General features: G+C 41.2%; 1 protein-coding gene across 8 annotated transcripts in view; it reads right to left on the bottom strand.

Annotated features, from left to right (window-relative positions):
- Nucleotides 1-16,097, bottom strand: part of BNC2 (basonuclin 2) — a 454,742-nt gene that overhangs the window by 25,690 nt on the left and 412,955 nt on the right. For all 8 annotated transcript variants that reach the window (XM_047767608.1, XM_047767609.1, XM_047767610.1 and 5 more), the window contains one exon: nucleotides 82-2,051. In XM_047767608.1, the coding sequence (XP_047623564.1) occupies nucleotides 82-2,051 (1,970 nt within the window). The remainder of the gene's footprint in view (nucleotides 1-81; nucleotides 2,052-16,097) is intronic.

Here is a 16,097-nt window from a genome sequence, read left to right as displayed (position 1 = left end):
TTTCTTTTTTTCACTGTTGGAATTCCACCATGACTGGCACCCTCCACCCCCAGCAGGAGCAGCCAATGGAGATTTACTGACCTGTCTCTGCTTCGGCGAGAGGGGAAGGCGGCGTTGCAGCCAGCCACCGTGCAGACATGCATCTCTTTTAAGTGAACGTTCCTGTAGTGAAGCTTCACGCTGTAGGAGCTTTTGAAACTTTTCTTGCACACGTAACAGATTTTGGGGTCTGGGCTAGAACACAGGTCACCTTCTGGGGAGAACTTCTGAGGGCTGCCATAATTCAGAGAGGAGGCAAAGCTCTCATGCAGGGCCGCCATGCTGGCGCCCCCGCCGTTGTACAGTCCGTACTGGCTCATGTAAAACATGTCGTAAGTGGGATCTGTAAACTCTTCCTTCACTTTGATGACGTCCTGGTGAGAGGGCTCGCTGTGGTTCTCGTCGGGCCTCTCGCTGTTCATCAGGACCTTTTCGCTCACTTCGCCGTGCAGGTGCTCATCGCCTTCCATGGACTCCTCACCTAGTTTGGGCTCTGAAGACTCAGACTCGTTCTCATAGTCCCGCTCGACTTCTTGGTCCTCAGAAGTCATGCTGTCGGCCCTTCTTATTTCAGTCCTTGAAATGCACCGGCTCCTGCTATGCTTAGAAAAGTCCTTCACAGACATGCCTGGACTCATCTCCTCTTGGGAGTGGCAGTGATTGTCATGGCTCACGTCGTTGACCACAGCGCCACCATCGTTGGGGTCATCATCTTCATCGTCAAACTCATCGGCAGTATCGATGATTTCCTTCTCGATCTTCACAGGCATGCTGGACTTCCTGGGCTTCTTCTTGGGCGCCAGGTCAGTGCTGGGCTCGTGCGTGGCCATCATCACCACTGGCGCTGCTGGCTCAGAGGGAGGCGGGGGGTGCTGCTCGATGGTACCACTGGTGGGGATGATGGGGCTGGTCGGGAGGGAGGTTGGAGGACTCACCATTTCCCCCGGAGTGAGTAAACTTCTATAAAACGGAGGAACGGGTTGGACAGTCTTTAGCCCAGAAAACACCAGCTGGCTAGGGAGAGGATTCTGTAAGACAGGGTCTAGTGGGGGAGTGGTAAAACCCATTGGGGGCCGCCCGGGGCTTGTGAGTGTGAGATTTGACTTTGTACTTGCTATGACGGGAGTGGCAGCCCCTGACGTGGCCCGAATTAAATCTTTGTCTCGGTTATTCCTTAGCATAGGCATGTGAAGGCGGGGGTTCGGGTTCGCGCTGTGGCGGTTCCGGCTGCGGAGGGAGCTAAAGACCATGTTGCAACCTTCGATGGTGCACCGATGTTTGATCTTCAGGTGAACAGCGTTGTAATGGATTTTGAGAGTACCTTTGTCATAGAAGGTCTTCCCACATGCGTTACAGAACACTCTCCCCTTCCTAGAGGCTGAGCCCATCCTTCTCATCCGGTGGATCCGGAATGAGCTTTTTGGGTGTTCAGTTTTGGTCAGATCACTGACGGGAGCAGAGTTCTGAATGGGGGACACGCAGGCTGGCTCGGTTTTGGGCTCCACATTAGTAATGCTGGTCAGGGCGTTTCTATTGGGCGGCTGATCATTTTTGTAGGGCGTGGGAGAAACTTCAGACTCACTGCTTTCGTTATATTCATTCTGGGTTGAAAGGCTGGGTTCCCGCAGCCTCAGGCCTGGTTGCTCTAAGAGCAGCCCGTTTGGAGGCAATCCTAGCAGGGGGGCTGAGACTGGGTTTATGTACTGGAATGGCAGCAGAAACGCCAGGCTGTTGGGGATGTTTTCAAAGTGATGAATGCTGGAAGGATTGCTGTTCTCCAGATGAGCAAGGAGGCTGGGACTCCTGGTGCGATTATTGCTCTCAATGAAAGTCCTGATGTCTGAGTCTGTCTTTGAAGATGGTACAGCTACGGCCTGCCCTTCTTTCTCCTGAATTGCCATCAGTTCCACAATGGATTTGGTTTCTCCAAACCGAAGAAACTGCTGAAGGGTGATGATTTCCTCTTCTCGAGACATGATGGCCCAGCGGTCCAGCACCTTGCCGGCAGCATCCTAGAGGCCGCATCAAAGAAACAACAAAGACAAACACAAAAACTTATTGATTGTGCATAATTATTCAATGTAACTGAAGGGGCTCTGTCCGCTCATGAAACACCGAGAGCGAGGGGAGAAAACAACATGCGAAGAACACTATTAGTAAAAGTCCATCCCCAAAGCAAACTTTTCTGCCATGCAAACGTCGTCATTAGAGTCACAGTTAGAGAAACAAATTGAGTTTATTAATAAGGTCAAAGCAAACAAAATGTAGACCACTGGGTCTCTGTGATCTAAAATGCCTACACTACTGCTTCTTCCACAACAATGATCTAGAGACTATGCAACTATTTAGCATACATTAGTGTAAGATGTGAATTCCTTCTGTGCAACTCAGAATAAGTGCAAAAAAAAAAAAAAAGTACCTTAATCCTTATCAAATAGTGAGACCATAGGCAGGAATTAAATACATTTCTTAAATTTTATTTCTTCATACAAGCAGGCATGACCCTGGATTCAATGATGAAAATTCCTTTAAATAAGCTATTACGTGCGTTTTTGAATCAAAAAGATGAATAGGGTAGCATTACCCCCACACCCCCATTGCTATGCTATAGTTTTTTCCTTTATTAATGGCTATATTTTAATGTCATTTAACATTTAACAGCAATTTCATAAGGCAGAGTAGGGAAAAACAGTAATTGTACTTTTTCTGAAAATTGATTGTAATCCTATAATTCAAAGTTGAGTAAGAGTATTTGACTTTTTATGATCCCCTTCTAAATGACAGTTATAGATATTTAGAAAGTAAACATGCGATGGATTTCGATAGAATAAATGTGTAAAAATGTTGTCTCTTAACATCCTCCTCTGATAGCAAAGGGAGTCCATGGAGAATACACATCAGTAATCACAAGACTATGTGTGGTTAAATATACATTAAAAAGCATTTCACACTTTCATTTTTGCTAGTAACTATGAGATATGCCTGGAGGTAGGACTTAAAAATCCTGCAATGTAATGTCAGGCAATCCATTGCAGTATGGATTGAGAGAAATCTATTCAAACACAAATAATGACTCCATCATTTTCTAGGGCACAGCTCCTTCCCAACAGGACAGGACACCGGGCAACCCTCTACGAACAGCACTTGCTCCAACCCTTGACTGTCAGTTTAGAAAAGCATAAAATCATCTTCAATACAAGAGTCTTATTAATTGTGAAGAGGAAAACCATAACATTATAATGGAGAAACCTAGCAGCACCACCTTAACCAAGTCATCAAAGTGAACATTACCAGTGACAAGGATCATCATGGACCTCGTGATATACATATATATATTGAGAGGGGCATGCTGTCGCTTCTGGGGCAGTCTTGCTCCCACATTTATACCCCAATCTAATTACAAAAATAAATCAGATAAATAAAAATTAAAGCACATTCTGCAAATCAGTCATAAGTATTCCTTAAAGTATAAAGGTCAGGAAAGATTAAAAACAACAACAACAAAGACCAAAGAACTAGTTACAGATTGGAGGAGACTAAGGACATATAGATGTGAGATTCTAGGGATCCTAGACCAGAAAAAGAACATTAGTGGGAAAATGGGGCCAAACTGGAATGATGTCTCTAGATTAGTTAACAGTGTGGTTCAATCATATTTCTTGGTTTTAACAACTGTACTATGCTGATGTAAGATATTACATTAGGGAAACAGGATAAAGGAAACTATACTGTTTTTGCAATGGGAAAATTCTCTCTTGTAGATAGTTCTACTCAATAGCTCTTGATATGAAATTCTTTCTAGACCATGATTGTATGGTCTGAATCATGACAACTAATTTGACAATAAGGCAATACTTATTTAAATTATTTTTTAAAAAGAAGCTGTAATGGTTATTTGCTGGAGTTCCTGCTGTGGCACAACGGGATTGGTGACATCTCTGCAATGCAAGGACACAGGTTCAATCCCTGGCCCAGCAGCATAGATTAAAGGCTGTGGCATTGCCTCTCCTGCAACGTAGGTCACAACTGCAGCTTGGATCTGATCCCTGGCCTGGGAGCTCCATGTGCTGCGGGATGGCCAAAAAAAAAAAAAAAAATTATATGCTGTTCCTTATAAGGTTCATTCCTAGCATTCTAGCATTTTATATATGTGCAAGGGTCTAGCCCTCCATAAATTGTCAAATACAGATGTCTCTCCCTTATCTTGTAGATAAAATTAGCTTTCAGAGCGAAAGCTGTCATGCGTGACAATCTGTTCAGAGTAGTCATATAATGATTTGTATACGAGGCGACTCTGGATGGTCCTAGAGTCCTAAAGTGATCATTTTTTTTTAAAAAGTGTCACACACAGACATGGAGTTCCCGTTGTGGCGCAGCAGAAATGAATCTGACTAGGAACCATGAGGTTGAGGGGTAGATCCCTGGCCTCGCTCAGTGGGTTAAGGATCCAGTGTTGCCACGAGCTGAGCTGTGGTGTAGGTCACAGACATGGCTTGGATCTGGCGTTGCTGTGTCTGTGGCATAGGCTGGCAGCAACAGTTCTAATTAGACCCCTAGCCTGGGAACCTCCATATGCTGCAGGTGTGGCCCTAAAAAAAAAAAAAAAAAAAAGACCAAAACAAAACAATAAAAGCATCGCCCACAGACACTGGTCTCCCTTACATCCTTTTTTAGAACACGGAAGTAAAGGAGAGTTCTGGTGTTGTGAGTAAGCAGAGGAATAAATGGTGATCTTGTGGAGATTATCTCATTTGAAACTTGTAATAGCTTCCAGGGCTCAGCAAACATTTAACAGATGAAACACCCGAGGTGAAGAAAGGCGAGATGGCTTAAGGTTGCTAAGAAGCTAATGTGAGGTCCAGGACTGGAACCCAGGAATTCTGACTCCAAGTTCACTGAGCTAGTGCCTGTCATCCCATGAGCCATTTCCCAGGTGGGCATACTGAGGTAGTGATAACAAAAAGTGGGATTTCCAAGCAAGGCTGGTCTCCAGAGCATTGTCATGTCCTCTTCTACACCATTTTTCTTTACCATCAATCCATTTTCTTGATTGTTCTCTAACAGAGACTTTCACTATGGAAAACCAATCTGAGCATGCTCCCACCACTTCTTCTTCAGGATCTCCCCGTAGCCTGTACCTCAATCTGCATGTCAATAATGTCTACAGAGATGGTGGCCTCTGGTATTAAAATAGGCCTTTGAAACCAAAGCAACTTACCAAACCCACCTGAGGCATCTTCGTTCCATCACTCTCCTGTCTTCCCTCCCCTAACTGCACATAACAGTCCCATATGGTTTCTCTTCTCTCCTGGCTTGCCTTGATGCCTGCTGCTATTTCTAAAACCACTGCCATGGAGACTCTTTTGTTTTTTTTTTTAAGTCCAGATAGCTGTTTCCACTAAAATGGTATTTTAAATGTTATGTTAAACCACTTACTTCTGGTGGAAGAGGTCCAGGTAAGCAAAATTTAGGACTTTGCTGGTAGCCTGAATGATAAAAGAGAAGCTTCATTTATAGTGGTAACAGAAGCATCCACTTATATTTACATAGAAGGACAACATAACATCTTTGTAAACAAATATGCTTGGGAACAAGACAAATATCTACTCTATATACTCAGACTGGAGTCCTCCTGACAGGCACTCTCTGGATTTAGGCAACGTGAAATGTCATGGACGTTCTTTCCAAAGAAGCCATTATTCAAGATTATCTAACACCATCACATACATAAATAGAGAAACTGCAGCAAGAAACAAAGTTGATGTACTTTCTGATGCAACAGAATGAGTCTGAGCTCAGTGCCTGGCATGAATATCAGTTCTAGCATATATTGGGGTTGACCTGGATGAAGAAATCATCAAAGGGAAAAAAGGGAGGGCCAGGTTCTTTTACCTGAAGATCTCTGTGACAGAAATAAGCATGATCTGGTGCAGTGATTCTCATACAGTGGCTTAAGATTCCTCTGTTAGGACAAGACTTTCCATGAGTGTTCTACATGCCATTCAAAAAGGACTAAGTGCCAGTCTGAACCAGTTTGCAAATAATTAAAGAGTAACCATTTGGAAATTTTCAGATGTGAGACTTCTGTAACAACTAAAGGCATGATATATTTTTTTAAACTAATTTCATTTTATTCAACTTGAATATTGGCTCAAGACTGCCTGGGGGAAAGCTGGTTCTTCCTCACAGAAGGCTTGAGAAGTATAGATTTAAAACCTAGGCCCCCTTATCATGTCAAATACACTTTACAAAGTGACGAAGAGCCATAAAAAGAATTAAGTATTATCAGAGCATAAACATTCATAAAATAAAAATTCAGTCTGTTAGGTCACTATGAACATCCTGACTCCTGACTAACCCATACTAACATAGTCTTCTGTGTGAATGCTAAATCACATCAGTTTGTCTAACTGGATTCTTGTCCTTCCCACTCAATATTTTTATTCTTTATTTTGTTTGTCTTTCTAGGGCCCCACCCACAGCATATGGAAGTTTCCAGGCTAGGGGGTCTAATTAGAGCTACAGCTGCAGGCCTACACCACAGCCACAGGAACATGGGATCTGAGCTGTGTCTGCAACATATACCTCAGCTCACGGCAATGTCAGATCCTTAACCCACTGAGTGAGGCCAGGGATCAAACCCCCATCCTCCTGGATACTAGTTGGGTTCATTTCCACTGTGCCACAATGGGAATTCCCCTTCCTGTTCAATTTTGAAGGTGGTCGAGTCAATTATTTTACGCTTTCCCATTTGTAACCAGAGTTCCGTGACCTTTAACCCTTTACATTGGGAATTATTTACACAGCGAGGATAATAAGATTTACCCTGCTAAGTGAAATGCAAGGTATCAGGATAAGTATTGATTTCCTATGATAATAACTTGCTATGCTATTAATTAAAAGATGAGTAACACCATTAGTCCAGGCTTATAAACCAGTTTTACTGGGTTTAGAAAAAGTATAATACACTTAAAATATTTACATCTGAGCATTTTAAATGAAAAGACTTCTTCCTTGTATTATTTCACTGGAAGTGGTAATAATATCACTCAGTAGAAATCTGGTCCCCAGTTCTATTTGGCTCCAGAGTGACTTTCTAAAAAATCTTTCCAGGAGTAGAATCAACTATAATGGTTTCGATGGTTTTATGTGAACTCTTTATTCATAGCAAAGCACCTTATATGATGCCTGGTTTTAAAATCAAAGTCAAGTAAGAGCAACGAGTTTTTCTTATTTGAAGGAAAGGGAGAATAGAGAAGGAAAGATGTAAGGACACTGAAGAGAGACCAGATGAGAGGTTTTGAGATCATCAGACTGTCAGGTCACCTCAAGGCCAGAGAATCTGCAGTCCATGAAGGAACCCATCTGTGTTCCTGGCATGCCACTAGCATGTCAGAGCACTGAGGGAAACCCTGCCTTTCCTTCCATGCAAAGAAATGAGAGAGCAACACTCAATGCAGCAGAGATCTAGGGTCTATTTGCTCCAGCAGTATTCACATTATTAAGAAACAGTTTAACTCTAAAAGATGAGCACAGAGTAATTTAATTTTCTACTCTATTTCATGAAATTCTCGACAGTCAAATTTAAGGTATACTTTAAAGGAAAAATCCAAAAATGATCAGAAAAACAGAAAAAGAAAAACATTTCCCCTTCGATCTAATTTTAAAGCTTTTAATTAAAAATGCTGACCACCTAAAACACAATCAGAGGTTTCGGAGATGTACTGTTTGATTTCATGTCTAGATTTGCATAGAGTGCTAGCTTAAGAAATTATTCTGCCCTAACCATCCTGGTAACTTACTTTCATGACCTGTTTTCTGATTTGGATTTTCTATTCTTTCTGCTTCAGGATGAATTGAGCTTTCAGGGCAAGAGGAATAGGGTTGGGCAGAAGGCAGAGACATGACCAAATTTCAAGTCAGGCTTGGTCCTCTACCAGGTAAAGTTTAACTATATTACTGCATTAAAAACTGATGAAACAATGGTATGCAAAAACCTGAAACAAAAATTTTGTCAGATTTTCTAGCTGTTGAAGGCTTAAGGGTAAATAGTCAAGGGATCTATATACAATGGACTACTCCTGGGCAGTCAAAAGGAACACACAATTGATAAAAACATTATCTTACGAATCTAAAAAGTCAGACCTAAAAGATTTACAGACACTACTGTTTCAGTCATAGGATTCATCCTGGACAAGTAAGAATATAAAATAGAAAGGAGATCAGTAGTTGCCCAGGGCTGAGTGTGGGGGAAAGGGATTGACTGGAAAAGAACAGTGGGGACTTTTGGAAATGATGGAAATGTTCTATGTGATGGTTGTGCCAATGTGCAAATGACTATAAAGATTATACACTTAAAGCTGGAAGATTTTAGGAGTTCCCGTCGTGGCTCAGCAGAAACGAGGAGCATCCATGAGGATGCAAGTTTGATCCCTGGCCTCATGCAGAGGGCTAAGGGTCTGGCGCTGCCGTGAGCTGTGGTGTAAGTCACAGACATGGCTCGGATCTGGCGTTGCTGCGGCTCTGGAGCAGGCCAGCAGCTGTAGCTCCAATTGGACCCCTAGCCTGAGAACCTCCATATGCCGTGGGTGCAGCCCTAAAAAGACAAACCAACCAACCAACCCCAAAACACACACACAAAAAAACCCAACAACAACAACAAAAAGCTGGAAGATTTTAAGATTTTATTGCATGTAAAGTATACCTCAACGAAGTTGTCTCAAAAACATTAAACTGTGAAAACTGCATAAAGTCTCAGACCTCAACATTCACAACCTTCCCTATTTATATATAGGCCATCTTCTTGTTTCCTGCTTTCTGCTGTGACCAGAAAAACATACAGGTCCCCCTTCTGCATTCTCTATTAGTACAGAGTACACAACATTCCACTGCCATGGGGAGGAAACATGAGAATTTCTATTATGTTTTAAGCTAAAAAGACAAACTTCTTGCTAATATTCTACATTTAAATTTAGTCATATATTACTAATTTAGAAACAGCTTTACATATATTGCGGTACAAACTCATGTATTTTTAAGGAAGGGGTGTTTAGTCACAAAACTCTCGAGACTGCTTCTCTAAAGAGCTGGTACTGCCATGTGGCATGCAGGAACCATGAGTCCAGATCTTCACAAATGGAGTTCCTGTCATGGCTCAGTGGTTAACGAACCCCACTAAGAACCATGAGGTTGCGGGTTCGATCCCTGGCCTTGCTCACTGGGTTAAGGATCGGGGGTTGCTGTGAGCTGTGGTGAAGGTCGCAGACTTGGCTTGGATCTGGTGTTGCTGTGGCTGTGGTGCAGGCTGGTGGCTACAGCTCCGATTCCAACCTTAGCCTGGGAACCTCCATATGCCACAGGTGTGGCCCTAGGGGGGGAAAAAAAAGACAGATCTTCACAAACACTTGGGAAGAAGCTGATTAAGAGCAGTTAATTTCCCTTAGCTTGCCGTCTCCTGCCTTTGTGCTGGCTTCTTGGTTAGGTGGACATGTGTCAGGAAGTGACCCAGAAATTAGAAAATCTGTCATTGAATTGCTGGGTCACCTCAGGAGCAAGTGGTGGGCTCAGACTATTATCTCAAATGGTATAAACGGGCCATTCCATCAACTTAATATATGGGGGCTGCAAATGAAAGATCAGGGAACCACCTGAGACTTGGACAGGGCTGGCCAGGAGGGCTGAAAACACTACCTACAATTTTAAAGCTGAAAACTTAGAGAAGTTATAAAGCTTTCAGTCCTCTTCTCTCCCATTCTCCCACTAGTTACCTGGTGAAGAACTCACGTGGGGCCATATATAATAAGCAGACATTTCTGTTTTAAACTGTCTTTCTCTCATCAAGTCACTTTTAAACCTCTTCTCTTCAGCCAATAAGAGTTTAACTGGTTTGGGCTCTCTCCCCATACAGAGCTCCTTTTCTCCGTTTTGTGAGATTATAATATTTCTTCCTCTAGTTTATATGACTTGGCAATTTTAAGTGTGCACAGGTCAGAGTTTGTGTGTCTGTGTGTGTGTTAGCAGGCAAGAAGGAGAGATGGATAAAAATGGAAAAAACACAAAAATTCTTATTGAAACGAAGCGATTCTGGGAAGTACTTAGGGAAATTTTTAAAGCATCGTTGTGCTAATTTCTGAGAAACACTTGAAATTGCATGGGAAAACAACTTGGCATGCTTACTTGTTTCAGCAAATTTACGTTTAAACACATATTTCTGGGAGGCAATGACTGAGAAGGATGTGCCACGAGTATATACAATGTACACTGGAGTAGCCTGGTTGTGTAAGTAAACAGAATTATACTATTTGTTATTCACACAGTGATTTGTCTGTGACTGTGCTTTTCCAGTGTTTCAGGCTCATGTTTCCAGGCCAGCTGAAACAACTGTAATATCTGTAGGCAGAGGGAAGCATACTCATTTATACCATGATTGCACCAAATGGTTCAAATTAGACTTGATAACAAAAAAATCAACATTTGTTTTGGGTCATGAAAGCTCTACTTGATTTCCACAATTTGGAAATTTGTATTTTGCACAATTTCTCAAGAGCATCACTTTGCCTTCAGAATACAATGCTGATGAGACCATTCTTGCTTCCTCTGCCCCTCTGTAGGGCAGAGGTGTCTCATGAGAAAGAATCAACAGGGTGAGGCACAGACAGGAGAACTTCCAAACTTTGTTAACATTTATGCACATGAACATCCCTTCTGGAAGACAAATATGCTTTCCTTGTCAACTCAAGGCCGTCACTGTCATGAAAAGAGTGCAGACATCAGAGCGAGGTATATATTGGCTTGCTGTGATTACAGAAGCTGGGGCTAAATTCAATATGCCCAGATGATAAAGAACTTGCTTGCAATATCTTTCTGATTCCTCCTATTTTGCCCCTAAGGAGAAATGAGCTCTCTAAGAATATCCACTGATGGTTAGAACACTTGAGCTCTCAGAAAATTCTGCATTAAACAATTTTCTGTCAAGATGAGAATCTTCTTAGTCTTTGCTAACACAGAGGCCTCCTTGCTATAAATACTGTTAGCTCATAAGGACTGACTTTAAAAGTTACTTGTCATGCACAAGTTCATGTACACAAACAGGCATCTGCACACAGAGACTACCTTCCTTGGCTCACTGAACCGACCTCATTCTCTGTCAGTCTTATTATGAAATTCAGAATGCTCGATCATGAAAAATGGTGGTGTACCAAGATAAGGCATCTCTCAAATTACTTGCAAAAAAGGAAGAGTTAGAAAGTGCTCCTCCTGAGACGAATCTGGAAGTTTGAAGGGAATGGCCCTTGACTGAAGTTGGGAACAGAAGGAAAAAGCAACATGGTAATAGTACACGATTTTTAGGTCTGGCTCTGGCACATTTTTCAATATATAAATTTCTATCATTTTTTTTTCTTATCCATATTTAAAACTATTTTTCAGTGAAAAAAGCTATCTTTTAAAAGAAAACAAAAAACTACTGATAAATTGAACAGTATACCCAAAATGATCACCTCTCTAACCAAGATAACATTAAAGTGCCAGGGCACTAGTTTTAAATGGTTCTTGTGATTTTTAAAACACATTGTTTGACTTTGGAGAAAAAATTCCTTTTGTTATAGAATGTTCTTGATTATGGACCAGATAAGAATATATAATTCATAAAGGACTATCACTTTTTTTCCTCAGGAACAGTCTGTACGCATTTTTTATTTTAAAAACTGTGATTATGATAGATCACTCTGGGGTTACAACATATTTAATCATAGAAACTCCAGCTAAGCTCTATTAAAGGCCTGTCAGGATTTCGTCTCTGTACTCAAGAATTTTAGCTTGTCTAGCTTAAAACCAGCTCTACGCATTTCCTCTATGGGCATTTGTTTGCAAATAAATAAAGCAGGTGCCTTGCTTTGCCATATAAAATTTTTTCAAAGGAGTAAATTACTTTTTGCAATGTCTAGGATGGCACTTCAAAGGTTCCAAAGTATTTTTCAAATTACCTAGTTCCATTGTATAACAAATCTGGGAACCTTTAAAAGATACACTATATTTTAATATTTAGTAACAGCATCTTAGGAATCATTTGGGTTTCAAAATAGAAAATCTTATATCTGGCTGATATCCTAGCATATCAACCTTTAATACAAAATTAGCTATGAGTCCTTAAGCACAGCCTAAAATGCAGGCTAAAACAGAATTTGTATCTTAAAGCTCCAAATTCCGACTATGCTTAACATAGCTTATTCATAGTCAACCTTAGAGGAAAATAAAGAACCTAAGTTAATTACACTTGAATTCTGGCCTTGGTTTTGCCCGTGACCAGCAGTGTGACTGTCACGTCACTGATGTGCAGTTTGAGTTTGCTCACATGCCAGTGAGTGAGTCTTAACTAAACTTTCTAAGCCTTACTGAACACAAATGCCATTATTCAGCTATTTACTCCTAGAATCTGGACACACCAATCATTTTAACTAAAATGTTTTAAACCCTAAGCAAAATTTCCCCCGCAGTACCTTGTGTATGTACAACTTACTTTCAGGATGCCTGTGTTCGTGATTGAAAATATGCCCTCATCTGCGTGACTGTATTATTCTATACTCTGGATGCTTCCCTTGATGCTTATCAGTGACATGATTAGATACGCTAATTATTCTGGGTGAATTTTTACTCCTGGTCACTTTAATGATCAGTTGCAGGGAAAACATTGCTTGGAAACTAGGGAAACTGCTCATGAAGTTTCTCCAGGGCCTTGGGAGCTTCCCCCGCAGACCACATCAAGAGGGTCTGTGAAAAATTCTGCAACTTGAGGCTCAGCCATTCCAAAAGAAATGTATTTTCCCTCCATAAAACTATATAAGTAAATACCTGCAGTCTTCCAGTGATCTCTGCAGCTCCAAGAAATAGCACTTTTCATACACAAGACACTCCCCTCAAGGAAACCTTTTAAATGGACACAAGTTTTTCTCTTAAAGATGATCTCCACTGAAATGCTAGGGAGTAAATCATTTGATGGTTCAGGGCTGCAAAGGAACAGTTTAAAATCCTCAGTGAACTAGAAACAGGGAAGGAGAAGACTGGACCCTACAAGTGGTCTTGTTTTCTTCTCCCCTCAGACATAAAGATAAAGCTGGAGTCCTTGGACAGCTATAAATCTGCTTGCTTTGCCATAAACAACACACACCAGAGCCCTTTCTAGCATTTTTGCTTTGAGCTCTACATCTTCTAGTTTACGTTTCTTTACACGACCCATGTTAGCCACTGAGTCTGTAGAAGCTTCCTTCCATCCAGGGGTCTGTGCTGGGGCTTTACTATCTAAACACAAATGCCAGAGACCCTGGCATTTCCTGATGTGCTTTCCTATACTGTCTGATAAACAGCAAAAATTTGTTTTTGTTTTTTTTTTTCCATGAGGAAGGTGATTTTCCACATTAGGTAAGGGCCAAAACCTTGGAATGAATTCAAAGCCACAACCTTGAATCTTTGAAGTTTGTCTGTACAACCAAGATCCTCAATACTGGTCCGTTATTCCAGCTTCCAAAGCTTGAATGGCTGATTCTAGTTCACATATTATTCTTTGAATCACTCCACAACTGAAACTGGTGGAGCAACCCTAAGGAACTTTAACATATTCATTAGGATGTGAGGGAGCAGAAGTAGAAAGAAACTGAACACTCACTGAGCAGTATTCCATAAAACACACTGAGGAGTGAGTGTGTGATTGAATAGAGAGATGTACTGGGAGATTGAACTTTGTTCTTCTCTGGGTATAAGAATGGCAGTAGAACACAAAGATTAATTTCCTGCTTTAGCATTCATCAGGGAACAACACATTATTACTTGTAACACATACACAAGGCTGTTGATGGATATACTTTCCTTTGATTGCTCAGATTAAATGTGCTCCTATAAAAGGCACCCCCCATGTGTGTGTATGTGTGTGTGTGTGTAATTATAAATCCATGTATGTGTTATCAGTTTGCATTTCTATGTATTTCAAAGCTGGCAGCAAGGTAGCTATTATACATTTTATTTGGCCACAAAATAGAGGTGATTTGGGGTTGGTGGCTGGAGAAAGAAGAGATCAAATATGGAATACGCAGAGTAAATAAGCAACATATGTTAGTATAACCCCAAACTCAGAAATCCAAAATAGAGAAGGGTGGGAGGGGGAAGCACGCATTATAGAGCACAAGGTAATAACTGCGTCTGCATGCCTTAATACCCTCTGGTCCCAGCAGTCCTGACTTTCGAAGCAGCCCACTTCTCCACATTAACGGTAGTCATTTGGAGAGCAGCAAACGTGCCATTAGAAGCACTTTTACAAGTGTATATTCATCCACCAATTAGCTTAATGTGGCCGCTTTCTGCATATTTTCTATCCAGGCTTGCACAAATCTTATTAATATTTCCCCCTAGCGCTTTGACAGATTACCTTGTCATTACGCATCCTGGAGCCTTTTAAACAATATGGGTAAACTACTGTTTGTGAGGTTAATGACAATTATCCCCTAATTACTGCATAAGTCACTCAGTCCACTTTATCTCATAGGCAGGGTTCTGCTCTGTGTATCTGCCATTGTGTCACCGTAAATGAATCTTGTATTGCTATGTTTATCTGCCATTGCCTTGTAAATTATACTGACAGAAGAATGAACAAATTACTGTGTGTCATCACTTAAATACTGCTTCTGAAACTGAAAAAAAAAAAAAAAGTGGCTTCAGCACAGAGCTTGAATTGTGATTTTGGCAGATCACAATTAGTAAGAACATATTTAATGTTTTCTGCTATATTTCACAGAAGATAACTTGGAATCTAGTAGTGAAGGCACAACAATGGTACTGGGGCGGGGGGAGGAGTGTTGACTGGAAGCCAGTGGAGGTAAAAGAAAAAAAGGTGAAAACAGAAATGTCAGCCCAACCTCCTGAATATATTTTCTATTACTTTAATAGCTGATATGGCATTCTTGACGTATTTTCCAACATTGTTCCATTCCAAACCAAATCCATTGGGTTAGGGATAAGCCACACTCTTCAGCTGGGATAATTTTTTTTGGGGGGAAGGGTTACTTATAATCAGTCCAGACATAAAACACAGAATCTATGTAATTGAGAAGAGATAATGTAATAAAAGCTCACAGGCTAAGCCAATTTCATTGATGCATTTTAAACATTATTAAACAGGTTCAGAAACACTGTTTCCAAAGTTGCATTTGAAATTGTTTAACAATGTTTACATCCATGAAATTAGTTTAGTCCATTGTTGCATCAGGGTGACTACATCTGCTCTGATATAATTTACAAGGAAAATGACACAATCCAAGCAACTGTGTCATTTAAATTAAAAAAAAAAAAAAGACAGACTGAGTCAACTGCCAATAATCCAGAAGAATTTGTTTCTTAACCAGAAATCTGGGATTCTGAAGATTATCAGGTTAACAAAGGTCTGCAAGAGAATGGGCAGAAACATCTGGCTTCCTGAGATGACTGCCATTTAATGAATTATTTGAGAACATTTTGAAGTGTGAAACATTCAACATGCCTCCATTTAAATGACATGGAGGTGGCTGACAACTGGCAAGCCTAAGTAAGGGGCCACACCAGGCTGAAGGATGGTTTTCAACTCGCAACTGGTTGGGCGTGTAGAAAGCTTGCATCGACCCGCCTTCTGACAGCCACAGACAGACACGTGAGGGAGGGCTCACAGCACTGACAACAGAGCTACTTGGAGGAAGCAGACTTCCAAGCACACACAGTACCTCCTGGTGTACTCGCTCAACAGGCTAGAAGAAAAAGCTGCAGCAGAAAGAAAAGGAAAACATGAAAGCCAGAGTTGACAGGCCTGGCTCTGGGTCATTCTGGATTGTAAGCCTACGCCCAGGGCTCCCTCTGATCCCCAAAGACTGATTTTAGTGTCTGCCCCACATTCAGTCAATCCAGCTTTAGCCAAGCAGGTGCTGCAGGCAAAAATGAAAGTACCATACATTGTCCTTCGCTTGTGATGTGTTATGCCCAAGTTCAGAGTTATACCAGTTAAGACTGACATTACTGTGACAACCACTAAGCAGTAACATTTT

The sequence above is a fragment of the Phacochoerus africanus genome, chromosome 2 (assembly GCF_016906955.1).
Source record: "Phacochoerus africanus isolate WHEZ1 chromosome 2, ROS_Pafr_v1, whole genome shotgun sequence".
Taxonomy (NCBI): Eukaryota; Metazoa; Chordata; class Mammalia; order Artiodactyla; family Suidae; genus Phacochoerus; species Phacochoerus africanus.
Note: the sequence above shows the minus strand (reverse complement) of the source record. Positions and strands in the feature narration are given on the sequence as shown.